The following is a 27,500-nucleotide window of genomic DNA, read 5'->3' on the forward strand; positions in this document are numbered from 1 at the left end:
GAGAGCATGGCGTGCGGACTGCCAGGCGAGTGCAGAGTTTTTCTGTTCAGAACATCTGGGAGCAAACAAGCTTTCGAGTCTTCAACCGCCGGTGAAAGGTAAGAATTGAGAAAGTTTCCCATTAAGAATCATTCATTTTGCTAAATCCTATTCTTGCCTCAAGGTCAATTTCATTTTGCGCTCAACAGGGACAGAGCCGCAGATTTGCGTGAGCAATATGACTTGCTGCACAAGAGAAACAGAGGAAAATCTTCGCATCAGAGCCGCCAAGAAAACAAAAACTCACTTAAGAACAAAATACAGTGCGGCAAAGAGTTCGCTCTTGTCGATTTTCGACGACTTGAGAAGTAAGTGTCAGTTGACAGTTCGTTAAGTATTTTTGTAAAGCTGCTGAAAAGCACTTTATTATTGGCTTTGTGTAAACAAGTGTTTCCTAAACTAAAGATCGGCGCTGTGAAAGATTTGCGGTTAACAAAAATTTTAGTTGTGTGAAAAATTTGGCATAACTTTGAATTAGTCTCGCTGAAAAAATAAGTTTTCTGTCGAGGAATTTTATGACAATAGCCCTCAATCGTGCTCACTCTTATTTCCCGTACCCTTATTAATTACAATTTCCATTGACGATTGTTTTGTGAGAAGTGGCGAGAAATAGAGAGAGCTTACAGGGAAATACTCCTCGTACAGGTTTTTCCCCAGTGTTATATTGGTCTCTTGCATACTAAAAACAGTAACACTTCCGATATACCCGACGACTGTAGCAAATCAAACATTTTTGTGAAATGATGTCATAAATTATAAATAAATCATCGCATTGAGCATTCGATGTCCTTCACGATAATAATTTTTTGGAATTACAGAAGTCAGCTATTTCCGGTTCTTTATGGTCCCCGAGAATTGACTAATACGCGTTCTTAAATAATTTTCTACTCTATTTAAACTCAATAAATTATTTAGTGTGAAACTTGATTAATTAAAGCGCGTGTCTCTAAATTTGAGTATCTCGTGATGGGAGTATAAATTTCCCAATCCCAACATATTTCAGCAATTTCAAGGTGATTTTATTGCGATAAATAATTTGCATACTGTATCTCTTTGGTCAAATATCATATTAAAAGCATCGTTCGGAGAAAATCGAAGGCAATTTGATCAAGTTACGTATTCGAGTTGGTTGTTTCTTTCTTGGTGAGGATGAGCACGCATTTTACAAGGCCTCGTTATATTTTCCCCGAAGAATGCAATTCTTTTCCGTGCCCAAAGTATGTATAAACATATAAATAACTTCTTAGAAATTATTCGAATCTTTTCTCTGCGAGAAATATTTTTCCACAGTTAATAAAAGACGTGGAATATTTGACTCGTTAAACAAAACAATTTAATTAAATAATTGTGAAATCTTCAATATTCAAGTGCATTTAGGGTCTTGTATATAAACAATGAACAGAGGGATTCTATTTTACCTTTTCATTGAGGTCTGTTGTTTATGAGAGTGCTCTTTTGTCTGTTGTGATCAAATATTGAAGGTGATATTGGACTCTTGTCAACCACATTTTTATCAAAAACTATGCCTGTTTCATTTGTGGCTTTGTCACACAGTCTATACCTATGCAAGGTGTCAAAAAATAATATCTGTATTTACGTCATCAGGGGTTAATGAAGTTCTAAGGGAGTGTGGGTTGAATGGAGTTAGATGCAGCACTATGTAATAGTAACTATTTGAAAGTGGCTGGTTATCAGCCTCCCTAATTTGGACATTTATTCACAGTCACATGCATTATACACTTAAATTTAGCAGTTGTGTGCATCATACCTTACTAACAATAATTGTTGCTCAAGCAGACATGGTGCTTGTGTCACAAATCAAGTATGTACCAGTTAAACTTGAATGGGTCCTTGTTCCCAAAAGTGTGAGCCTCGCACAAAAAGCAAAAAAGCTGATGGTGATGTCAATAATTTGTGCGTCTGTCCAGGCAAGAACCAATCAAAATATGGGAATAACTTGGGTTATTATATAAACTTAAAACGACTATTCACCTTAGTGTCGGTGGCTAGTGGTGGATATTTACCTTATGTACTTCAAAGCTCGTAAATATCTACCATTAGCCACCTCCACTTTGGTGAGTAGTTGCTAAATTTTGACTAAGAGCCTTTTATAGTTTTCCCCTTTAAGGAAAGACACATTTCTGGAAATTTTCTAAAAAGAAAAATGTGGAGACATTTGAATGCCAAGTTTTCAGATTCTCACCATTTTTAAGATATTCAATGATTGCTTTCAATAACTGACTATTTTCAGATTATTTTCAAAATGTCATTCGTGAAGGTCACCGCCAGAGTTCTCTCTTCATGGTGAACACCCAGAAGAGAAACCTAACAACTGACGAAGTGCAAGTTCTTTCAACTTTCTTCAAACACCTTGAAAACTATCTGGTAGATGATACAATGCAGTTAGAAGACATTGTAAATACATTTTTTCGTGATTCCTTTCCTTTGGTTCTCGAGTATGCAATTGACAGAGGTGTCTCAAACTTGTACAAACAATGTTTGAAAACCAATATGGAATCAATTCAACCATTTGGAAATCGTCCAGCACAGTTAGTGGGAATTTTTGAAGAGGTATTTGAACCAGTCCGTAAGCTGTTGAGCAGCTTTAAGTTTGCCATAGAAGTAATGAACATGGCGCAACAATTTAACTTTTCAAGTGGATGCAAGAACTTGCTTCTGGAGATGAAGTTTTGTTCATTGTGCCGGGGTCTTCATAGAGTGAAGCCATGCTACGGTTACTGCAATGATGCACTGAAGGAATGTTTAATTGCTGAAATTAAGCTACAGAGTTTGTGGGGGTCATATATTGACAATATATACTCCCTCACTCACAGCATTGGTATGTCAGATTTGGAGAACTTCTCAAACTCAATTTACAAGGACTTGTGGGGAGCTGCTATGCATGTAATACTTCAGAAAGACAATATTATGGCACAGGTAACAAGGTTTTTTAAATAATAAAATATTCTTGTTTGCCTCACAATGTGGTCACTTGTGATGTAGATCGCAGCATTTCGACTGCATACTGCTAGTCTTCATCAGGCGATGAGGTCAACTGGTTACGCATCACCTTTTAAGCAGGATGCTCCGCTGTGATTGGTGCATTTCAATGCGTGCTGTTTCGGTGTGTTGTTCCTTTGGCGGTCCACTGTTGCACCGTTCTCCTGTTGTTGTGTTTCTTGATTTTGCAATGATCTGAGAGCAAGAAATAATAGTGTTTCTTTCTAAGCAATTTGGCAGTGTGAACCAAAGACAAATAAAGCTTATCAATCTTATCAACAAATAATTATTATTATTCTTATTTGTGGATTATGTTCTTTCTAGGCTTTTCTTTAAATTTTCCATGAAGATAACCTTATAGTGGAAATACAATCTTGGACATTTCAAAATAATAGAAAATGAAGACCATCCCTTCCCCCCAATTTCAATGATGAAAAAATGGCAGGCTTCAACTTGCACATGGATTCATCATTGATTTAGGGGGGAGGTGGGGAACTAAGTTTTTTTTTATTTTGTCAAAGATTGTAGGTCATGTGCTCAATATCTGCAAGCCGAGACTGAAATGAAAATTGTATTCCTCTTTGGAACTTCTAACATTTGAATACTGGAATTTTTAATTTTATTTTTTAAATTTCCTTGCTATCAGGGGTGTTTTTTGTTTTGTGTTCGCTGGGCTGAGAAGTACAGGAAAAGAGACTTTTTACAATGACTATAAAATATTTGTGCGCTCACTGGCTAATTTTTATTGTCAATAAGCGGACAGACACATAAATTTATAATTTATGAAGTAGTGACGCTATCTGCTAATTAGACTTACTAGCCTTGTTTGCATGGACAAAATACAAAAGAAATATTTCTTGAGAGTGAGGCTAGTCAGTCTAATTAGCGCATAAGCAAAATAATACATTTTTGGCCGCCATTTATGCATTCCGTCTATTGCTCGTGTCAGATTGAAGTTTCTCACATCTTTGTCTTGCATTCTTCTTGTCGTTTGACTTAATTTTGACCCCTCTGCCTTTCTGTTATTGTAAAAAACAAATTGATGCCAGTTTTTATAGTCCTGTAGTATATGTAGTCTGCGGATCCCCTCAGCTATCGCCTCATGGATCCACAGCTACTTTGACAATGACTGTTATGACAAAATTCATGATCAATAACAGGACAGACGCATGAAAAACTGACATCAATTTGTTAATCTGCCTTGGATTGAAACTCACTGTGTTGAGCATGTGCAGCGGTTTCTTAGTGCCCGAATCATTGTGTGATACTTCACATGTTGTGCGGGCTCAATGAACAACAGTGGCAGAGACAGGAATGTGCCAGACACAGCTGGCTCGAGTCACAGTCAGCAGTTAAATCATGGGGCTTGCGTTTTGAACAGTGCCGTCCAAGGCCGTGGAGGGCAGTTGGACCAAAGTGAGTTTCGACCCACCCGTACTTATCAGCCCAGCGTTCAATGTGAATGCAAAAGAAAAGAGGCCCCTGCTAGCAGGGAGAACTAAAAATATTTTTTTATTGTACTTTCAAGCATCCTGTCTTTGTTCATTTAATAAATTACCAAAGCTTCCCATTTTTTATTAATTTTATTATAAAAAGTAAAAATCAAACCAATAATCATTTTAAGTGATCAAAACTGGCATTTAGATTTGAAAGCACCATTCAAATTATTTATGTTAAATCTGGTTGCCCCTGACACCGGACAACTGGTACAGACTGACTTTTAATCCTTGGTATCTAGGTCAGAAACAAGTGTGGCATCCCAGTGCTCATTGATGCACCATCTGAGATGTCCTATAGCACAAATTCAGTGCCACCTACCCCACATGTGAAGGTACGGCTTTTTGCCAAAATGGAAGAAGGTAGAACTAATGTGTCTACTCTGAAGTCGTTTTATCGAGACTTGCCAGATGAGTTGTGTGTTGCAGATGAGCTTTCTGTAAAGCAAGTTAACTTTGGTAACTGCTGGAATGGAAAGTCTGTAGAAAGGTAAGTCCCAGCACTGTATAATTTTTATTGGTTAATAGCAATAAAAATTTACTTAACTGATTGATTCCTTGGAGTGAGACTTAACAGATTTTACCCAGCTGTCTAATACTAGCAGGTTTTACTAGTCAACTGGGGGCTTCTTCCTAGGGCACCTGAAGGGTAAATGGGTTTAATAATGAGAAAAAGAGTGGATTAACCATTATATTAACTAATATTGTTATGTAAAACAGATAAAACACAGCCTTCAAATCAAATCAGATTAATGATGATGATAATTATATAATAAGTGATGATGAGGACGACAATAATAATAATAATAATAATAATAAGAAGAAGAAGAAGAAGAAGAAGAAGAAGACTATTCTGTACAGCACTCTCTCCAAAACATGCCCAAATGCATCAGAGGAGAGAACTGACAAACACAACCCACATGTGGTGAAAAGTTTGTGAGTCAATCCTGGCCATTCATCCTTGCCTTTACTGTTACAATTTGATTTTACACATGCAAATGGGAAGCAACTGGGATTCAAGATGTGCAGTAAAAAAAATTCTGTATTAGAGTCTAGAGCCTCAAAATGTAATTTAGTGAAAATTGATGTTAACACTCTCCCTCTTAAAATGGCCTTTTATATTGCAGATTTTACTCTTTCTAATGCTGGGTGATTTTACTTGTTAAGGGCACACCTGCGGGAGTGCCAAAAGGGTTAACTTGTTCCTTGTTTCTGCACTCAACAACATAATTTTATTCATGTGATTGAGTCTGCATGCACTTCACAGCATAAGAATTTGAAATAAATAAATAATAATATTAGGCAATAGAGTTACAACACTGGGTGCATGAATGGACAGGAAGGCCAGATTGTGTAAAAATGAGAGTTTTTTGAACACTTCTGACAGTCAGATGACACCTCACTGATTTTACAGCATTCAACCCTTATAACCCCTAACCCCTTTTTTTACATGTAAGGTACACAGGTTTAGACTCAGTTACAGCAGACTTTGAGATGACCAGTCAGGCATGGAACCATTTAAAACTAATGGAAGAAAAAATAAGAGACAAGAAAGGGGAGATTGAGAGGTTAATAGTACACAGCATGGGGGATGACGGAGAAAGTGCCAGTGGTAGTGGTGAAGGTAACGTGTTTGTGATCCAACTTTGTGACTGTTGGGGAAGGGGTTATTATATAGGCCAAGAAATACCATACAGTAAAGTTGTTTAAAAGGATAAATACAGGTGGCAAAATTATTATAATATCAGATGATCAACTTTAACCCTAATAATAGTAATAATTTGTTCTTTAGGATTATTTTGGTTTTGTTTACATTTAGAGTGAATTTTGTTGTGGAAGTATACCTGTGGCATCCCATTTTCTAAAAAGATTAGAGACTCCACATTTCCCAATATTTAAATTAAATTAATTGCCAAAATTTTACTTATCTGCAGATACCAAATTTCTCCTTAACAGCCGCTAAGTTTTTGTGAAGGAGAAGACTGAGGCAAAAACCTGGCATGGATGAATGCAATAAAGTTGATTTACCTTTTTGAACTGTGCAAGAAAGCCAGCCATGCACAATAAATCCCTAGAATTAATACACAAAAACTAATGTAATTATAATTCTCAACAAGGTATTGTATGGCATATTAGGCTTAATTTACAGTTCTTAGGCTGGCATATTGTGCACAGGCATTATTTGTGGCATTATTTTTTTTAGGAAGTGAATACGGAAGTGCTTGTGGTTCAGATGATGATGAGGACTGTGGCAGCTCTAGTGGATCTGGTGTGAAGAATGAAATTACTGACATAACTGCTGGTGAGTTTTACTCCAGAGGCAGTTGTTCAAAGCAATGTGAGCAGGGGTTTGAGTGAAAATCAAAGCAGAGTTACAGCCCACAGTGAGAGGCAAATTTCTGACAACATTGCATAGACGGCAGTTATACTGCTGGTGACCAGCTTCTCATGAAACCCCTGACTGGAAACTTAAGTTGCAGTTTATTTTCTGATCCAAAAAAAGTTTTAGCCTTCATTTTTTCTTTTCCTGAAGGCTAAAATTCCATCATTAAAGCTTTCTTGATGGACAAAATTGAACCCTCTGTTGGTATTTAATCACAGATTAGCATTAAGCGGCTTTTGAGCAATTGGGCCCAGATATTTCTGTGCAAAATTAGCATGTTACCAACTTGCTTGTTGTAGAACATTGTTTGATGCTTCTCAGTGGTTTGAAGAAATTTTAATTTAGCTTAGCAAGTTATGATTCAAAGAGTCAACTTTTGGACATTTCCTGTCTAGTGTCTTCAATTCATCTGGGGTGATGCAATGTTATCACAAGTGTCCTTAATTTATAATAATTATTATGCTACCAGTTAACTAAAATTAGGGAGGATGTTCGGAGGTTCCTATTAATAGTAATAATTTTTTGATGTCCTTTACTTTTTTAATAAAGGAGCAAATTGTTGTCAGGTATTTGTAGAATAGTCTCGTTTGTGTCAGCTATGTAACCGCTCCTCCAGTAGTTTTAAGAGTGAAAGTTTTGCAGACCATGTGCTTTTGATGGAGCATTGATTAAATGAGTCACAGTTCATTCAGTTTGGTTCAATAGTGCAGGAATATTACAGTATTTGCACCTATATGCAAATTGTAATAATTGTTATAGTACTATTAATAGCTACAATAGGTGCATCCTTTCCTTTTTAGTAAATTGGCAGCATACAGTATAAAATCTACAATACTAAAGACCCTACTAGACAGGAATGTCAAAACATTCGGCCTTTGAATTCCTGCAACTTTTTTAGTGAAATCCAAATTTCTTCAAACCAGAGTAAAGCATCAAACTGTGTCGATCTGATTGTCAACCTGTTTGCAATGTGAATTGTAACTTTCATTATCAATTTGCGTTTTGTAAAATCACTTCTCAATGATCTCTCATCTCTTCTGCATATTTTTTTCCAGATGAGAATTCAGACCTCTATCTGGAATTTACAACACAATCTAGCAATGTGGTTGATAATATACTAGCTGGTGGAGTTCCTACAACCAAGCGTAAACATGGGAATATGCTAGCTCGTGGAAATGCATCATCTACTTATCTAACTTTTGCACTTCCATATTTAGCCCTGTTAATGTTTGCAATCCTTCCACAAAATGGCTGACCCTGTTTTTTGCCCTTGAGAAAATCAGTGAATCGCACTGTAATAAGTTGGTGAACTGCATTCATGTATAGCTGCAATTAATTAGCCATTTTTACATTCAGAGCTTACTTTTGTTTAATTACATGGTGCTATGGGGTGTCAGAACCTGAACCCATCATCCCAGCAAGTTATGGTAATACAGTGAACCATTTGTACATAATTATTGTAACTTGTTAGACAATGGGGGTTATTGATCTCCATAATGGAGAAGGACTTGTTAATTTATTATTGGTGTACTATCTGTAGGTGTTGACCACATAATTTGATGGTGAAAGCTCACTGCAAGAACTTCAATTAAGCCAATTAACAAATTGATGTCAGTTTTTCATGCGTCTGTCCTGTTATTGATCATGAATTTCGTCCACAGCTACTTTGACAATGTTATGATGAAATTCATTGTCAATAACAGGACAGATGCATGAAAAACTGACATCAATTTGTTTTTTACAATAACAAAAAGGCAGAATGATCAAAATTAAGTCAAAACACGAGGAGAACGCAAGACAAAAATGCGAGAAACTTCAATCTGACAAGAGCAATATCGATCATTATTGCATAAATTATAAAATTTAATTTATGTGTCTGTCCGCTTTTTGACAATAAAAATTAGCCAATGACACACAAGAATGTTGCAGTCATTGTAAGAGCGGCGTTGATTTAACCCATTCACTCCTCAGGTGCCCTAGGATGCCCCGAGTTGACAAGTAAAATAGTCTGGCATTAGACAGAGTAAACTCTGTCAAGACTCGCTTCCAGTGAGCCAGTGGGTTAATGGAGGGGTTAAATTTGACTGGTTTAAGTGATGTACGTTCCAAATTTGTCCCTACCATTTCGCTTCTAAGGTGCAAAAAGAGTTCATCAGCCTCTGCACTTTCATTTAGGAATCAGCAGAGGCCCTGACCACTGGGAAAAAAACTTATTGATGTGTCTTGCTGGCTTCCAATAATTATTGAAAAGAGTTCAACTGGTATAGAGATTTTACATGTAGATCAGGTCTTAAAATCAGCAGGTTGGCCTTTACTATTTTGTACATACTTTGTGAATGATGATGAATAGAGAAGGTTATTGTAGGTAATAATGTCTTATTAGCTTCAAGCATTTATACTATGACAAGTGTGAAGTAATATTACTCATTTAGTGTCATGCAGACATGTATCGAAGGGGCCATGTCATGGTATTTTAGGGTGTTTAGGGGAACAACATAAAAGTTGTTATTGCAATGTTTCATTCTACTTTTTGGGCATCTTGGGGGTCGTGAAATTGGATCATTTTGCCTGACATAGCCCTTTAAGATTCATGAAAATTATTGGTAAGATGCTAGAAGTCTAATGAAAGATGCATTGTAAATAAATTTGTTATTCAACCAACAAGAAGTCCAGTTGGAGAGGCATTGTTAAACAGCCATTCTGAATTTGGCCATAAGCCAAATTCAGAGGCCCACAAAACATGAGCATGTTAGATAAATAAAGTATAAATTATTACACGGCCCTGCAGAGATATGAAATTTCCCTTCCAGTGTTGAAAGATATTCACGAGTGAGCACAGCAGTGATGTAATTGCAGTCATGTAATGTTCTGTCTATTATATAAACACCCATTATCTACCAAACCATACTTCACTTTAATATTATTTGTAGTTCTAATGTAGAGCAGCATGACAATTCCAGGGGTTGGGGGGGGGGGGGGGGGGAGTAAGCAATAAAGTATGTATGTACGCATGTCTAAGGTCAGCAGTTTTGAAAAGGTTTGTTTCGTTTTAGCTACAGTACCCTTCACCCCCTAACCCCCACCCCTGGAATAGCCATGCCAACGTAGAGCAACAGTAGGATTTATTATCTGACCATAGCAAAAAAAGACATCATGTTTTTGTGCAAAAGCTCATCTTGTACATTTCATAGATGTTTAGATAGCAAAAGTAAGCATTTCACATTGATGTAGGAGACCTGCAGACAATAAATTCTTCATTGACAAAATTTGTCCTTTCATGCCGGTAGCGCATCATTCATTTTACTGAGAAAGCATGTCTCAAGAGACACCAGCTGATCCTTCACAATGTCCAAGCTTCTTCAAACCATAAAGTACTCCGCAATTGCATGCTGAGTAAGGTAAACTTTATTAATTTAAGTGGATTTGAAGCTTAATAATTATCTGTGAAAAGTGCTTGGTTACCTACAATTTTCTTTTTGGCTACCAAGAGGTGTTACTAAGATAGACTTTCTCCGGATAATATCCCTCTATTAGTAAATATAACCAATAGGAAACCCAAGTAACTCAAGATGCACAGAACCTTTCCATCTGCGACAAAATTAGTTGAGACAGTTGCCAACAGAGCACACTGGCAACAACACATTCATTGTTTGCAAAAAAATAACCTTTCCGAGATACCCCTCCCTCCACCACCCTAATCAATGTTGTACCGCTGTTGACAAAGCTCATAGGAAACAGAAAAAAAATACAACATTGTCCCAGGGGTGCGGGGGAGACCATTTTCGCACCGAGCTTGAAAACGACTCTGAAGGATAAGAGTGTCTCAACAATTTTGACGCCGATTGTAGGTATAATAATAATAGTAGGCACTGTCCTTTTGAGAATTTAATAGGGTTTTCAAATTTGAACAGAAGTGCTACATTACCAAATTGGTTTCTGGGTCTTTTCAGTGCTGACCATTGCCATGGCAACAGCTGGTGACTCACAGACACCTGCCTGGTAATAGTTCCAGACAAAAAAATTGACATTCCACAACAGAAACAATCAGCAGTGTTGTAATCCTTTTCCATTAACGGGGACAGCGAGTGATAAATGGGGACATAGTCTCCTGGGGGTTCCCCATTGACAAGTAAAATCGCCTGGCGTTAGGCAGGCGTCAAAGGGCTAAAAACCCACTCTTACCCGACAGAAACCATTCTGAGCCACCCTTAGGGAGGCTCAAAAGGGTTTTCAGTTGAACATGGACGTAAGCCACTTATCCAATACTTTAGCTGCTTACATCAGCTCATGAATCAAAATGGGGCACCGAAGATAATAATCTTTACCGCTGATTTCGCACACTTTTCTGCTGATTCTTTTACAGATGGAATATAAACATACATCTCCTATTCACGAAAACTTTGCACAAACTGTTTAATGGTCACTTTAATCTGTTTTAGTTGGCCTATAGTCCACATGGGCACGGACTCGACTGAGCGGATGATGCATGCATAAATGCTGATTTTGCCACAGCACTCATTTAGATCTCTTCTTCCGGATAGTACATTGCTTTCATTTTTTGCATGATAACTTAAATTGAAATTTATTTCTTCAAAACTGAAAAAATCCTGTAGGCAAAAAAAAAAGTTAGAGACATATTTCAAAAACCTTTATTTCTGTAAAACTGGCTATGCATTTTTTTTAATTTTAAGTATTTTAGAGATAATTTTCTTACATTGAAACAATGACCTGCAACCCGCGACCTGCGTCTTCCAGATAGTACATTGCTTTCATTTTTTGCATGATAACTTAAATTGAAATTTATTTCTTCAAAACTGAAAAAATCCTGCAGGCGAAAAAAAAAGTTAGAGACATATTTCAAAAACCTTTTTTTCTGTAAAACTGGCTATGCATTTTTTTTAATTTTAAGTATTTTAGAGATAATTTTCTTACATTATCAGGTGACTCTGTACGGGAAGGTTTCAGTCTTGTTTTTTTTTTAAAGACAGTTTGTGCTGATTTTAAGGCCCAAAAAAGTACATTAAGTTATATCGTTGCCATCTTAACAGTATTTTGGAAGAAAATGTGATATGAGAAATCTATTATGGACACTTACTGGTAATACTTTGGCTAAATTTTGTCTCGATATGATTACCCTGACTATATCTAAAAAACAGAATGTATTTATTTGTGTGAAAAAATGGGAGAAACTATTTTGAGCCTTTTAAGTTACGTTTCTTAATAAAATTCTGAGGAAGAAGCATCTCAGGGGAGAGGGAATGTCACCGCTCCAGTCTGGGTCTACCATATATTTCAAGATTTTTTCTTTGCTTTCCTTTTTCTTACAATAAAAATTTTATTAGTTCCACAGGTTTATACAATGAAGAAAACCCAATTAGACCAGTGTGTCACTACTATCATTATTTTGTGGAAAAGCCTTAAGTGTTGTTAGTCAGCCTGAAAACAGTTTTTCAAAACTTTTGTTTCAATTCCCTTATGTTCTGGACTTCACCCTTGGAAGTCAAAAGTAACTTAACAGCAAGACAATGACAAGCTGAGTTATACAACAAAGCTGTAAAGTCTTTAACATCGCAACCAGAAAACCGTGAACCTCAAAATATGTCAGGAATGCTTGTTTTTAAGCCAATATTTGAGGACTTCACACGTCAAAACTGAATAACCGTTATTAATCGAAGGATATTTCTTTGGCTAGAAAAATCGTTTTTTCCTAGTTTGATCTAAGTTATCTATTTTATTTGCAAAAAGACCAGAATTAGCTCAAATCAGATCAATGACCAGGAAATCCAAAGCCGACACAATTCTTGCCGCGCAAACATAAACACATTGCGGTTTATGGAGAGGATTTCAGATGCGTGAATGGTCAAAAAGTAATAACATTCCTGACATATTTCGATTGTTCACAGTTTTCGTGGTTGCACTGCGATTAAGCAGCCAACAATACTGTTTACCAGACAATTCTTGAGAATATGTGAAAAAATAAATCTCTTTTAAACAGTTCTATTTTGGCAAAAAAGGTACACCATAAATTATCAGTTTAATTCAACTCAATACTAATATTACTGCTTGTGAAGCAAGGCAGTCTGATATTGTGACAAGTTAACAATGCTTAGCCTGCTAAAACTCCCTTCTGAGTCAGTCGCACTGCCTGCTTTAGTCATGCAAGTGAGCTGAGGGGAGAATGGCGATAGAGCGAGATGTAGCTTGCAGTCCCTAAATCTTGCTCTATCACCAGTTCAACTGACTCAGAAGGGACTGCTAGCAGTCTAAACTATGCTTGACTTCTGCTTACAAGACAACATCTGTACAGATTTCAAGAATAGCAAACCTGTGAAACCAAAGAAATGGGTTTATCGACTGAGTTGATATGGCAAGTTGACCACTGTAAAGATATTTGAAAGCTTTCAAATCTATTTAAGATGGTTTATTTACCCTATAACCTCAGTTCATAAACCGATTTCTATGTTTCACTTCCCCATGAACATAGCACCAAAGTTTCTTTAAAAACTGAATCCCTTTGTCCACTTTTTATCAAAAAAAATTACGCCAATATTGCTTGAGATCCTCACCAAATAGGACTTCCTAGAATCAACTAAGAAATAGGTCTACATTTTTCTTTGCATACATTGTAGCTCCCATTTAGTCATTCCATTCTCAGGAACTAATTTGCCACACAGAGACCTTTAAGACCTTCATATCAGCAAGCATATTTTCCCAACTGCTCTCATTCATTTCACGCTAACTACATAAGAACATTAAAGAAAACATCTACATAGTAAGACAGTAAGTGAATCAAATTGCAAAATCTTTCAGCTCTTGAAACATGCTGGAAGCTCTGAATGATTTATCATGGCGCCAGGTTGATTCCCAGTTTAATTACTTAATAACTAACTTTTCTTAAGAATATTGAATGGTATAAAATCAGCAGAAGTACTGTGGCTGGAAAAGGCCATAAAGTATTTTGCATGTCCATAAGTTTTTGTAACGTTTTCAAAAACAATTTAGGTTAAAATTACACTTGCTTTTACAATAATACCTATAGTTATATACATTTTTCTGCAGTTCTTGATGTCAGTATGACAGATAAATTATCTGACTTAAGTCTCAAACACAAAAATTAACAAATGAGTACAAAAAGCAGGTCTCTAAGTGATAATTTTGTCACCTAAAAAAATTTATACATTAGTTTACAGTTTATTTCAAGTAGAGTACAACTCCACTTAAAAGAAAGCCTGTCAAGTACAGCTTGATGACTCACTTTTGAATTGTGAGTTGCTTTTTGTAAGACTGTGCGCGTCAGTGGATTCAACTCGTGCCTTCCCCTCAAACTGAAGTGGAAGAAGAGTATTCTTTCAAAGGCAGCTGGTATCAAAACTAATGTTACACTTCACACTGGAGCTCACATCCTGGCAGAACAATTTCTCGTGTTGGTGTATTTGGAATACGCCGTTAGGCTACTTGAGACACAACCAAAACCCATAGAGTTAAAGAAAGCAACCATAACCCAAAATGGTGTTGTGATGCCAAGTTGCCCTTTGAACGTGGGTTTTTGTTCCCAGTACCTCCAGCCATTACTACTCCTTCATCACTTGAGTTATCAAGAATTATTCCACTCTTTGATTCAGTTGGTGATATCCTTGTTACATCAGCTATTTCATTTGAACCACTCCCAGAATCACCGCTTGCACTTCCACTTGCTGAGCCACTGCCATCCTCAGAATCACCACTGGGAATCAGTTCATCACCATCTATAGCAGCATTTAATTGATAAACAATTTCTTTCAGTCTTTCAATAGCTTGCTGAATTGTTGGTTTGGGGACATCCTCTATATCATTCCCTTCACTGTCAGGGCTTGTATAACTGTATCAGAAAAGAGAGTTCAAGTTAAGTCAAGTGGTTGAGAATATCTTTACAGTTTATTTCCTTACTAATAATGTACATGAAAAAATTTCAGCACATTGATTGGCTGAGCACATTAATCCCAAACAAAAGGCAGAAAAGTAAAATTAGTGCATAAAGTTGAAATTAGTGAAATAAAGTCATAGACAATCAAATGCGAGCCCTGGATGGTGCAATTTTTTTGGTGATTGAGTGATATGCATGCATTACTTCTGCTTAACTTAACCATCTCAAATTTTTGCATGTACATTATTAAGTGATCACATGATTGTTCTTGTGCAATTTGGAATTAATAAGCACTTGTAGAGTTTTTCAAAGACTACAAAATGTATTGTGAGAGCCTGTAGCATCTTTGAAAAAAATTACTTGCGCTTATTAATTTTATTCCAAATTGCACTCTAAACCATGTGATTACCTACATAAAATTCAAGGTGACAAAATTACACTCTTAAAATACAGTTTTAAAACTTTTACTTTGGCCATATTACGAAAGACCCTCCCATTTTCTACGTATGTGATGGGACTAGAAAATCCAATAATAATTGTAACAGTTTTAACTTCAACTATCAAAAGATAACTCAACATCACACTCACTTTCCTTGTCCTACTCCATTCCAGCAATTAGGATCCTTGTCTTTGACAGACATGTCAATGTCCTCACAAATGTCTCCAGGAAGAGCACTCCAGAAATTCTCAGCCAACATCATCTTTTCCTTGAAATCCATACTCAATCTAGCAAGTGGAAAGGACTAAAATCTGCAATTTCTCTATTGTACAATTTGCATAATATTACTAAAATCTCCAAAACACAAAGTAGGGAAGCATAACTCTAGCCTGTTCCTTTCTTCTTTTTCTTGCTACTGGTAATGCATTTTGCTAAATTAAATAAGTTCCCTCTCTCAAATAAGCCCCCCCCCCCCCTCTATTCAAGCCCCCCTCAAATGTCCTTGAAATAACTAAGCCCCCAGGGGGCTTAAATGGAGAATGTACGGTATGATTTAATTAATTAGGTCTCCCAGAATAAGAGTGGACTGGTAGTCTGATATAATATTCTCCAGCTTTGGAAATAAGTGTGTGCTTGATCACTTCATTGTTCCATGGATTCTTATTCCTGATTTCTGGCCCACACCAATCTCGTACCCAGAGTCTTCGGGCTTCTTGGTCAGCGGGTGAGCGCCCGGAGAGACTCTGGGATAATCGACTCCATTTTCCCAGAAAACGTGGGTTCCGGTCTGAGTTTAAACGGAAACAGAAAAGAGAAAACCGTAAACAGTAGAAATGGCGGGTTGAAAGTGTTCGAGAAACAAGAATTTTAGCCTTACACACAAAGAAACTGGAGAAATGTTCATTGGTTTGCTGTAAGAGAAAATGAAGATGAAACCTCTGACGCTTTCGGTAAGTGTATTTTTAGTGTTTCAGCGTACATTCCATCGTTCAGAATGCCATCGTGCAAGCAACACGATCGACAAATTTTTTGTGGAAACGACACAAATGCCCTCTTCTACTACAATTTGATGTTTCCGTAATTCTGAATGGCTTCGACAAGACCTTATTCCACGGATTTCTGCTTAAAGAGACTGATGTAATGTTTTCCCACGGTACTTTTGCAACAGCAACAGTAATCACGCGTGGGAAAATTCCCGTGCGGTTTAAGACATAATTCAAACCTCGTCGTTTTATTATTTTTGTGATTTATACATTTTTGAGGTAGAAAAAATCAAACAGCACTGAAACTAGTTTTAGATTTTGAATCTCCCTCCAAATTCTGGGGCTTTCGAATTACTTACCGACTTCCTGTAGGACTGTCATTGTTACGCAAGCGGCCAATCAAAAATATAGTTCAAGTCGATTATCCCAGAGTCTCTCCGGGCGCTCACCCGCTGACCAAGAAGCCCGAGGACTCTGGGTACGAGATTGGGCCCACACAAGCCTTGAATTTCAGGAACACAGATTAAAAGGAATCACCAATGCATGCCTACCCTGCAAGCAGTTGGTTTCTCCTATGCTTCCCAAGAGAGAAACCACTGCGAGCAACCGTTGAGTGAGCCGCCGTCCAGCGCCAAGGACGAATAAATTATATTTGAACCGGTAAAACAAGTTAGTAAAGTTGTTTTGGCGCTTGCGCCTGCGTTCAGCTACCTAACTTCTGTGTTTGGGCGAGCCTGCTGTGTAGTGATTTCCCGCAAAATAACACGAAGTGATGTCAAATACATCACGTGGGGTGTGGCATACTTCACACATGCTCGATGGAAAATCAAACGGTTGCCTGCAGTGGTTTCTTTTTCGGGAAGCATAGGAGAAACCAACTGCTCACAGGTTTGTTGTTTCCAAAAGAGTACTTACCTTTCCAAATTAACAGAAGAGGGAGCAGTCCTTGGTAAAGCTTCACTCTCACTTCCTTGACTGTTGCTTTCTTCAAGGAAGAAATCTTCTGTAGATCTTTTGGTAAGACCAGGGTCACCACACTCATTTGGATCGAAAACCTAATAAAAGGTAATTACCCCTTGAAGTCATTTGTTAGAGAAAGTTTCAATTGAGTGCCGTAAAACCAAAACCAAAGTAATTACTTTGGCCAATCAAAAAGGACGGACACAATACAGTAAACCAATCAAAACTCGAAGTAATTACACGTAGCCGACACAAAGCGCGGGAGCCACGACTGGTTTTGGTTTCACTTCTGATTGGTTGAGAAAATGGCACGAGAGCTTTGAACCAATCACTGAGTGAAGAAATGCAAAACTAAAGTAATTCACTAATTACTTTCAACCCTCTATTGAAAACCACTCTAATACCAATAATTGGTATAATAATTCTTATTAAATTCTCAACCTCAGATAATGCAATTCTAGCTTTCTCATTGGTTCACTGAATCTTGGTTATCAGCCATTATACAGGCATGTTTGACCTTCTATGGAAATAAATGTGGCAAACGTCACTCAGCATAAAATATTATTTTTGGCTCCCAGAAATCACATCACTTTCCAGTCGTTTCTTAAACTTGAATAAAATTTAGCAAAACTGAAGGTTGAGAAGTCAATAAAACAATTATTATTCCATTCACCCTTGTTGGACACAAGATTGGTCACAGCCAACTCGGTGCTACGTGCCTCGTGGGCTATTTGCCATCTCGTATCCAATGCGGGCTAATGGAATACATGTAATTATTGTTAATTGTTATATGGCAAGCAATTCTCAGGCTGAATGGAGCATGCAGACTGACTAGTTTTTCATTTGGGATTTTACAGTAGGGACATTACCATGGAAACAGTCCGTTTCCATTCTACATTTTTTCTCTCTCCCGGGAAATTCAAGTTGCGTGAACAACAGTACAATTACAGCAAGCAGAATTTAGTTTTACTTGTAAATGGTTACTGTTCTAAGTAAATTCCACGCTGATGGAAGGCAAAGATTACGAACATTCACCAAGCATATCTCAAAGTGTCCGATTGTGCAAAGAAACTATGGCATATAATAAACAACTTCCTAACCTCACTTGTTTAAGACTGTACAGGGGAATATTGGCCCTCAATAATTTTTGTACAGACCAAAGCACGTACTGCCATGAACTAGGGCCAATATTCCTCAGTATGGCCCTCATGCTCGGTTAGTAAGAGTAGTAGGAAATCAACTCCCACTAAAAGAAGGGGAGAAATTAACTCATCTCTGTTACACAACATCTTTTAGCCTTTGGAGTGCACATGGTTCAATTTTGACATATTTACGACATTTACCTTAGACATAATTATGAAGTTTCAATGGTCTTCAAAACTTTAGGATTTTTAGGAGTGTCAAGGTGGTCTCTGAATCACATGCTTAAACTACCATCTAACAGATAGATATGGCGGTGGTTGTTAAACATTTTGATGGAATTCCTTTCCCACGGTTTGAACAGTATCCAGCTTTGAGTGTCCCAGTGTTCTCACCAGGCCGCGCCATTGCGGGATTCCCGCAAGAAAAATAGAAATGGCGCATTAAAAGTCATGCAAATGCGCCCACGTGGGCGCAAAAGGATGCTACGAGCAAAACAGACTTTTAGAAGTAAGTTAGCAGTCTTTTATTCCAGCGAATACTCCAGCTCCTTGCTTCTTCAACCGAATGAAAACAGTTTATCAAAATATTCAAAGCGCTTTCAAAGCCTTCAATTTCATGATTATCGTCAGTCAAACGAGCATTTTGCAGCTTCGAAATCTTGGCTGCCATATTGGATCAGGTAGCTATAGGTACTATGTGTAACAGATAATTTACAGTGCAGGCTCATGTTATTCGTCGTGGCACAGATAAAATTAGTTCCTTTCCTTCACACCAAATTACCAAGGATTTAAGAAAGTGTAGAAGATCATTGAAACGCTCGCTGGTGAAAACGACAATGAAGAGGACAACATCAACTTCAAGCAAGGTCAAAAAGCCACTTCATTGAAGAAAGACCATGTTTTTCAGAGTGAATGGAAATGGATTATTGCCTATGATGCCCACAAAGAGATCACAACGTGTATGTAAGATCTGTTTCGGGGCAAACAAATCATGCATTTACAACATTGTTGAAGGCCCACCATTGTAAGAGTTCCAATTTGAACAAGCATTGATGAAATGGACAGAGAAATCACAAGGGGTTTTTTCCCCACACTAGTCATGGAGCGCAAGTAACTTTGTCCCACTTAAGTTCCTGCAGGGCCCCTATTCTTCGGGAAAAGGGGCCCTGTGACTCACTAAGACAAACTCATGGTGAGAACACTGGTGTCATGGTGTACTGGAAGAACCACAATAATGAAAAGATACCTTTTCAAAATCATGAGTCCTGGGGGGAAATGGATAAAACTGTTCTTTTCCAGCAAAGAGGTTACAAGTGCAACCATGGACTCCCTGTTACTTAGAGTGCAAGAAAGGTTTCCTGGTCTGAAAAGTAGTGTTGAACACAACACCTCGTAAGAATTTGAAGTATTTACAAGCAAAAGTGGGCAGGGCAGTAACTCAAAAATTTGGGCCCATTCCACAAATCGCTAGTTTTCACATTAATTTCTGGATCACTAAAAATCTTTCCACTTGCTTAATCGATTAGAAAGCCCTCCTCCCAACAAGAATCTGACTGGGAACTCATTTTGCCTCCATGTGACAGCACAGCAAGAGCAATTTCCAATAAATGTGACCCAGCCCCTGGAACATTTTGAGGAGAAAACAGCCTTCCTTTGGACCCTCACAAAACAGGCAATACTGTTCTTCAATCTAAAACTGTGGAATGACTTATTTCAAGAGAGCAATCATCAAATTTATGCTGGGAATTTAATGTTGTCTATTCCTTGCAAGAGTAAAATAATCATCACTCAAATATACATACAAATGAAATTTACTGTGAAGATTGCTTCAACCCCCAAAACTATCAATGAGGAAAGGAAGGGCCATGAAAACGTTTTTAAAGATCTGGCCCCAGTTGTTCAAAAGGTGGATAACGGTATCCACCCGATAACTCATTTTCCATTGGGTAGCACAATGGTTTCATTATGACTTTTCCACTGGATGGTGATTTATCCAGGGGATAGCACTATCTATTATTTAAACAAATGGAGCCTGCAATAGTTTAACTACTGAGGGTGTCCGTAGAACCGTGCAAAAGAACCCTTTTGAAAATCCTGCCAAAGCTAAAATTCTTCAAATCAGATTGCTACAATAAGCGATGCGAGTTTCCCTAACAAAAACAAACAATTGAAAAGCCTGCCGGTTGAAGCTGAGCCTTTAACCCATGAATGCCTCCAAAGAGTGAGACTTGCTAGATTTTACTCTGCCTAACACCAGACGATTTTACTCATCAGTGGGGACCACATAGGAGTCAATGGGTTAATTAACAACCACCACATTCACTCAAACACTACGTCTCCTTTAAAGATGTTCATAGGGAAAAAGTCGAATAAATCCCTTGTTTTCTTCACTGTTACTGAAATCCCCCAGTCTCACCTTTTCTTTTACAGCCTTCCCTTTGTCTGCATTCTGAAAATTCATGATCGCAAAAGAAATCTTGACATTCAGTCTTGGCACAACATCATGAATGTCATTGGGCCCTATCTGCTTTTCCAGAAGTTCTGTTAAAGCTCGTATGTAATTTTCCCACTGTGTATTGACCTTGGCAAGATCTGCCACACAACCTTTATACACATCACTGCAAAATTTAAAACATGGTTTAATAGCAGTCATTGCTTTGCACCAAGAGCAATATTTCATCTTGACCAGATTTTTCTCACAATCCGTGGAAGGTATTACAGCGCTTTCAAGCATGTGTACCACATCCCGTCCAGCAAAGAGAGCTTGTGAAAAAGATCTTGCATGAATCAGAACTTTGCGCACTTGTGGTTTTAACTGTTCTGGGACATCATCAAAGGGCTTTAACTCTTTCATGCGTTGGGTGACACAATCCAGATACGAGTCACTAAACTGGTGACGACCATTCATTATCTGAAACATACGACTCATGAGATTTGAAAAGAACTTGTCCATAATGCCATTGACATCAGAATCCGATTGACCATCATAATACTCTATCAGATCCACGAACAAATCCATGAATATCTTGCTGTTCTGCTGGTAATAACTTTGGTAAATCTTTTGAAACATTGTGTCCAGGTCCTGCTGGGACTTCTTGATCATTCCTCGAAAATAATCTATAAATCAAACAAAATATGTTACGTGTATTTGCTGTTGATTCAAACTAAACCCACCAACATTTAGAGCATAAAAAAGTTGCTATTTCTGGTAACATATCCTTAGTTTATCAACATCCTTGAGCTTGTACTGTGAAAAATATTAACATTTCTTACAGAACTTCCTTAAATAAAGACTCCTACACTGATTACCAAAGAGGTCAATCAGAAATTTTGTTTTGCTAATTGCTGACACCCAAGGCAATAAAAATTTAACAATAAAAAAGGGAAAGTGCTAAAAACACATTGCTGAAAAAATTCATCTCAAGAGAACAATGATACATGTATGCCAATATGCATACATTTTTCTTTCCCTGTTATTCTTAATGCATTAAATTCAGCATCAAGAACAACTGAACACATTGCTTACAGTAACAGAAGGGTTTTCAGAAGGCATGATCCCCCCTGGTCAGAATCACATTTTTTTATGACCATTAGTACAACTTAATTGCAAAGATACATGCTCTGTGAATTTTCATGTATCCAACTCTACCATCTCAGGGTCAAAAACTTGAAATTCTGTGACTGATCATGAATTGTGCCTTATCACAGGGTTCATACTCTTTTAAGCTCTTCAAATTCCACCACTTTTAATGACTTTTTCCATGACCTTCTCTAGCTTTCCATGACCTTAAGTTTAGCTGTCACACAAGAAAATTTTTAAACTATCCTTATCTTAGGATATTTTCTAACATACCTCAGCCTAAATTTGAATAAATTAACAACCTCTGTCCATCAAAATTCTGATTGTTTGATAGAAACTAGACTTAATTTCATTTCATCCCTCTTTGACAACTGCAATGATTTATCTACCACTTATATAATTATAATTTTCCATGACTTTCCATGACCGACCATAAAATCCCATGACTTACCAGGCCTGGAAAATAAATTATTAAATTCCATGACTTTCCAGGTTTTCCATGACCTGTACGAACCCTGTATCAAACTCCAAATAATTGAACATTCAAAGATGCTCAATGTTTGACTAATTAACACTATCTCAATTTTATTGAGTGTCGAAAGCAATTAGCGAATTGCTTTGGTTTTGCATTACTTTACTCAGTGATTGGTTCAAAGTTCTCGCGCCACTTTTTCAACCAACCAGAAGTGAAACCAAAACCAATCGTGGCTGGTGCGTGTAAATTTTCCCATGCTTTGTGTCGGCTACATGTAATAACTTTGAGTTTTGATTCGTCTACTGGATTGTCTCAGTCCTTTTTGATTGGCCAAAGTAATTCCTTTGGTTTTCGTTTTAAGACACTCGATTGAAACTCGCTCTATGCCCAGAAATGAACCTAATCAAATGCATGCTTATTTTGATAGGCTCTCACTTTTCTTCGAAAATACAGCTTTACTCATCTCAGAAATGCAGACAGTAATATATAGTAAACTCTAAGTTGCTTAGTAATGGTAATAGGACTGAGTGGAGTCCAATTTGGTCTGTAATCATACGAGTGCAGTGTGAGTCCAATTTGTTTACCACAAGTTTGATTACTGACTGAATTGGACGACACAAAGTCCTCTTCCCAATTAATAATAAAAATTACAATTTCTGAGAAAAGATGAAGAGCCAAGTTATTAAAGAAAGGGAATATTGGAATTAAAAGACTGACGAAGGAGGCGTATATTGTTTAATGTCATTCTGAAAGAAAGATTTAGGAGTTTGTACACTGTTTCTATGGTGATAGCAACAAAGGTCGTGATTGGTTGATTTAAACTACAACTTTGAATGTGATTGGCTTATTGAACTGTCGGATGACAAACTGTCCGATGACAAACTGTCAAATGACAACTTGGCAAGTGAATTGGTGGAAAATAGGAGTTTTTAAAACTAACCACAATTGAGAAAGTTGTAATTTTTATGATTAAACAGAAGAATGGACAATGGAAAAATCCTAGAAAGAATTTGAGCCTGCGACCTTCGTATACCATCTACAGTTGCATTTACACTTTGAGGCACATGACATTATTGAGCCTTGCATACCAGGCCCCAGTTGTTCGAAGGAAAGAAAAGGGGTATCCACTGGATAAATCACTATCCACTGGATAACTCAATTGATTATGTTAGATAGTGATTTATCTGGTGGATAGCTTTATCCACCTTTTGAACAACTGAGGCCAGAAGGGCATTTTGTCATAATAAGGACCTTTAACAACTAACCTGTCTACCCAGGAGTTCTTGTATCTTATAGACCTTTTTGGAGATACAGCGGCCATTTTGATTTCTTTTGTTTCGAGAGACATTATGGGATGGTCAGGGGGCAAATTAAATATGTATTTGAAACAATAGAAATCAAAATGGCCACTGTACCTGCAAAAAGGTGCATTGGGAAGAGTATCCAACCGGTGTGCAGAGGCTGCAGGTTTGATTCCTGCCTAGGACTCTGCTTTTTCAGTTGTTTTTCTGCCCATTGCCAAGCAACTACCATAAACACCCACAGATAAGCTGGACCCTTTTTTCTAAAAATCGTCGCTAGAAATCGGGGGTGCAGCTTATCTGCACGAATATTTGAAGAAGGCTCCTTGCGGTGTCCAGTTTTCCAATTTCACGTCTGATCTAAAGCCTGGTCTCAAAAGGAGCATTTCTGGATTTTTTTGCCTTTCTTCAAAACCGTGCAAAGCTTAACACAAACTAGACCCTCCGTGAGGGTACACGGGTTTCCTGTGGTACGTGCACCGTTCCAGACAATTTTTTCAAGTTGGGGGGTCATTAAGACCATTTAAGGGGTCACCCAGAAGTCATACCAGCAGAGGCCCTTGCGTAATATGTAGCTCTAACAGTGCATGATATTGTTTTGGTATTGTCTATCATTGTAGTGCCATGGTAGAAGTCTTGGGTAAATAGCCTGAGAAGACGTGGTTACTAGCAAAGTACTGAACCCAGAAAGATTGAAGAAAATAAATGGGAAGTGAGAAACATTGGCCTCTGGGCTGACATGTTGATAAACTTCTTTTCACCACAAGTTTAAGCGTGCCCTCTGAGCATCTGACAGCTTTGTAATACTAAAGTTTACTAAAGTTATTCCCTGTCCGGTGGGATTAGTGTCTGGATGGGTGACCAAAAACATATACCCCTTCGTAAAACAGAAGCATTGGACCGAAAATACTATTAACGCTAACAAATGCGAACTCAGCAAGGTACAGATTTTCTTAGCATGCTTTATGCAAAAACAAATATTGATGCAAAAGTAAATAAATATTGATACACAGTTTTTAGAAAGAGCAGAAGGAGTTTCCAAGGACGGTCGCTCGAGAATAACATATTTACGACATGAAAACAACATTAATTTTGAACCGTGAATATAGAATATAAACAGTTACGATCAGCGACATACATTTTGGGAGATTTTTGCTACGTTCAATTTTGTTATTGTACGTTTTGGCTGCACAAATAAATCGCAAAATCGAAAGTGACATCACCGGAATTCAGCGGGCGCCGTGATTAAGTTACTGCAGCATGTTTACTTGCCAAACAGTGAAGCATCTGTGTCAAATGATGGCAAGATACCGGGTTTTCGTAAGTTTCTTTTTCTGTCAAGTGTTACAAAGTTAGACAATAAATGAACGAATTCAAAACAAAGATCACAATTGCCCACCATTGTTTCTGTAAAGTCAAAAATTTACTCTCCAAGATGAGGTTATTTATCACCAGGTAATTCCATCATTTTGGAAAGAGCAGCTACTTTATTATTCACTGGAGTCACAATTTTTTCCTGCTTTTGGGGCTCATTTTGTTAAAACTCAAGCACGCTTCCAACAGACCTGTTTATTTTCAAGAAACCTTTCCTGCTTACAGAAAAATACTAAAATTATCATCCCGTATCACGTTTCAACCATACACAACATGATATTATAATTCACAAAGGCAGAAAATATCACAGAATCCTTTTCAAGCGAAACATTTTATAGAAACAAACAACATAAGATGCACTAAAACACCATTCGCGTTGCAATGACTTTCGATGCCATTGCTGGTTAACAAGAATAACAAACTCACGAGGCAGAATGTATATTTATATTTAATTAAGTTAGCAAAACAGAAAAACGCTAACCTCATTTTGACACGAAAATGCTTTACTATTGCCATAAAAACTATCTAGTTAAGCTCGCATATTATAAAACATGATAAATTCATAAAGGCCACCTTTTCCAGCGAACAATTTTTTGAAACAAACAACATATTTGCTCTTAGAGGCGAAAACCTCTTCCTATTTCATTGCGTGCATGAAGACAAGAAACTCAATCGTGTCAAATTACCATGTAAGTCAGGTTCAAACCCTTTCCTGAAGAACCTTTTCCTTGAATAACAAGAAAATGCTTTACTATTGCCATAAAAACTATCCAGCACAAATATCATAAAACATGATGAATTCATAAATAAAGGCCACCTTTTCCAGCTAACAATTTTTTGAAACAAACAACATATTTGCTATTAGAGGCAAAAACCCCTTCCTATTTCATTACGTGTGTGAAGAGAAAAAACTCAATCGTGTCAAATACGCACAATATTACAACAAACCAAAATTTCAGGATCAAACCATTTCCATGAAGAACCTTTTCCTTGTATAATGAAGCACAAAATAGACGACAAGCTTTCTTTCAAATAATTCTTGGCTGTCACACTTCCAATTTTTTTTTTACCTGATTGACTGTGCAGAGTTGATCACAGATCCACTTAAGATGTTCGATTCGTTCTCTGTCTTTGTTGAACCCATAAGTTACCAGAGAATTTTCCATTTGGTTTCAGTGTTCTACATAACAGCACACTTGGCAAAATCTTAGAAATACAGCTCACTTTGATTTCGGCTCAACGGGCAACAGATTGTTGTCGAAGTCCATTACTCGTCGCTTTTAAGATTCCACCACCTGTCTTGTTCAGTATCCAAATGACTTGCCATTATTGAGCTTCATAAGGGTATAATTTGTTCAAAGATCCACTAAAACGCCATTCGCGTTATATGGCTTTTGACACCATTGCCAGTTAAGTTTATCATTCTACTGTGTCCACCAGAGAAATCTATGCATTTCCACTACCCTCTCTATCCTAAGAAAATCCGAGCAGAAGGCTCTATGCACAAAGATACCACTTAGCAGGGGAGTGACAGGCAAGACTTTTACTGACACAGACACAACCCAGTAAAAACAGGACACCAAAAATAACTGAACTTTTCCTTAACAACCTGCACTACAGGTTTTTCAATTTTGTTGTGTCTAGTTTCACTGAAAACAAAAGGTGCATAGAAAGGTTTATTGTGAAGCTGGATGTAATGCTCCTTGCATCAATAATAATAATAATATTATTATTCAAGTATTAAATCTAAGTTACAGTAAGCAATCCCAAACACTGTAAACTGACAACCCAGCCACAAGCCCCCACACCCCCCAGAAGATAGGCATCTCTCACACTGATAACCAGTGGAAAGCAGAGAGGGGGAGGGAGGGAAAAAACCGCTAAACGCTCCACACAAAACGTTCCTTCTTGCCACACTGATAAATAAACTCTACACCATTAAGTGATCTGATACATGCGCAAATATAACAAGACCAATGACCACAATTGACTGCACTTGCTCCTCGTTGTTTAAAGTTAAATTTCATTTTTAAAACTTCATTACAGTGGATTTCACGAAAAAAATTTGGCTGCGCCATTTCCGATCTTGGTTGCCAACTCAGGAACTGGGGCGGTTAGTTGAAAAGTTTGTTGTCCACGGGCCAATGAAATTTGCAACTTCACAGTGAAATTTTTGGCCATATTATGCATAAACATGTATTGATTATGCGGAAATTACACAGGCTTATGAGGAAATTTAAAAAATAGATAGAACTAATAATTAGGCCCTTCCAATGTATTTACATGCTTATGGTAAATCAGGACTCGAAAATGCAACCAATACAGCTGCATTTATGACTCAGTTGTTTCCCTTTCCGTTTAAGATATCTGAAAGAGTTGCCCATTTGCGACCACCTTTCACTGTTAAAATAAAAGGGTTAGCAAT

The 27,500-nt window shown here is 37.5% G+C and overlaps 3 protein-coding genes across 3 annotated transcripts in view; 1 reads left to right on the top strand and 2 right to left on the bottom strand.

The window, feature by feature from the left end:
* The window catches only part of LOC137982595 (E3 ubiquitin-protein ligase rnf168-like), a 9,326-nt gene extending 7,739 nt beyond the window's left edge, over nucleotides 1-1,587 (bottom strand). Inside the window, exon 1 of the mRNA XM_068829711.1 lies at nucleotides 1,458-1,587. The gene's annotated coding sequence lies outside the window, so the exon portion shown is untranslated. The remainder of the gene's footprint in view (nucleotides 1-1,457) is intronic.
* The window catches only part of LOC137982593 (glypican-5-like), an 8,524-nt gene extending 205 nt beyond the window's left edge, over nucleotides 1-8,319 (top strand). The window contains exons 1-7 of the mRNA XM_068829709.1: nucleotides 1-98; nucleotides 189-347; nucleotides 2,291-2,976; nucleotides 4,778-5,025; nucleotides 5,993-6,159; nucleotides 6,739-6,837; nucleotides 7,974-8,319. The exon at nucleotides 1-98 is cut by the window's left edge and continues 205 nt beyond it. Coding sequence (XP_068685810.1) covers nucleotides 1-98; nucleotides 189-347; nucleotides 2,291-2,976; nucleotides 4,778-5,025; nucleotides 5,993-6,159; nucleotides 6,739-6,837; nucleotides 7,974-8,173 — 1,657 coding nt within the window. The 3' untranslated portion in view covers nucleotides 8,174-8,319. The remainder of the gene's footprint in view (nucleotides 99-188; nucleotides 348-2,290; nucleotides 2,977-4,777; nucleotides 5,026-5,992; nucleotides 6,160-6,738; nucleotides 6,838-7,973) is intronic.
* A 3,872-nt stretch (nucleotides 8,320-12,191) lies between these two features.
* Nucleotides 12,192-27,500, bottom strand: part of LOC137982594 (glypican-4-like) — a 20,239-nt gene continuing 4,930 nt past the window's right edge. The window contains exons 3-6 of the mRNA XM_068829710.1: nucleotides 20,762-21,462; nucleotides 17,159-17,298; nucleotides 15,410-15,547; nucleotides 12,192-14,776 (exon numbers count right to left, since the gene is read on the bottom strand). Of these exons, the coding sequence (XP_068685811.1) occupies nucleotides 14,365-14,776; nucleotides 15,410-15,547; nucleotides 17,159-17,298; nucleotides 20,762-21,462 (1,391 nt within the window). The 3' untranslated portion in view covers nucleotides 12,192-14,364. The remainder of the gene's footprint in view (nucleotides 14,777-15,409; nucleotides 15,548-17,158; nucleotides 17,299-20,761; nucleotides 21,463-27,500) is intronic.

This window comes from Montipora foliosa, chromosome 13 (assembly GCF_036669935.1).
Source record: "Montipora foliosa isolate CH-2021 chromosome 13, ASM3666993v2, whole genome shotgun sequence".
NCBI classification, from domain to species: Eukaryota; Metazoa; Cnidaria; class Anthozoa; order Scleractinia; family Acroporidae; genus Montipora; species Montipora foliosa.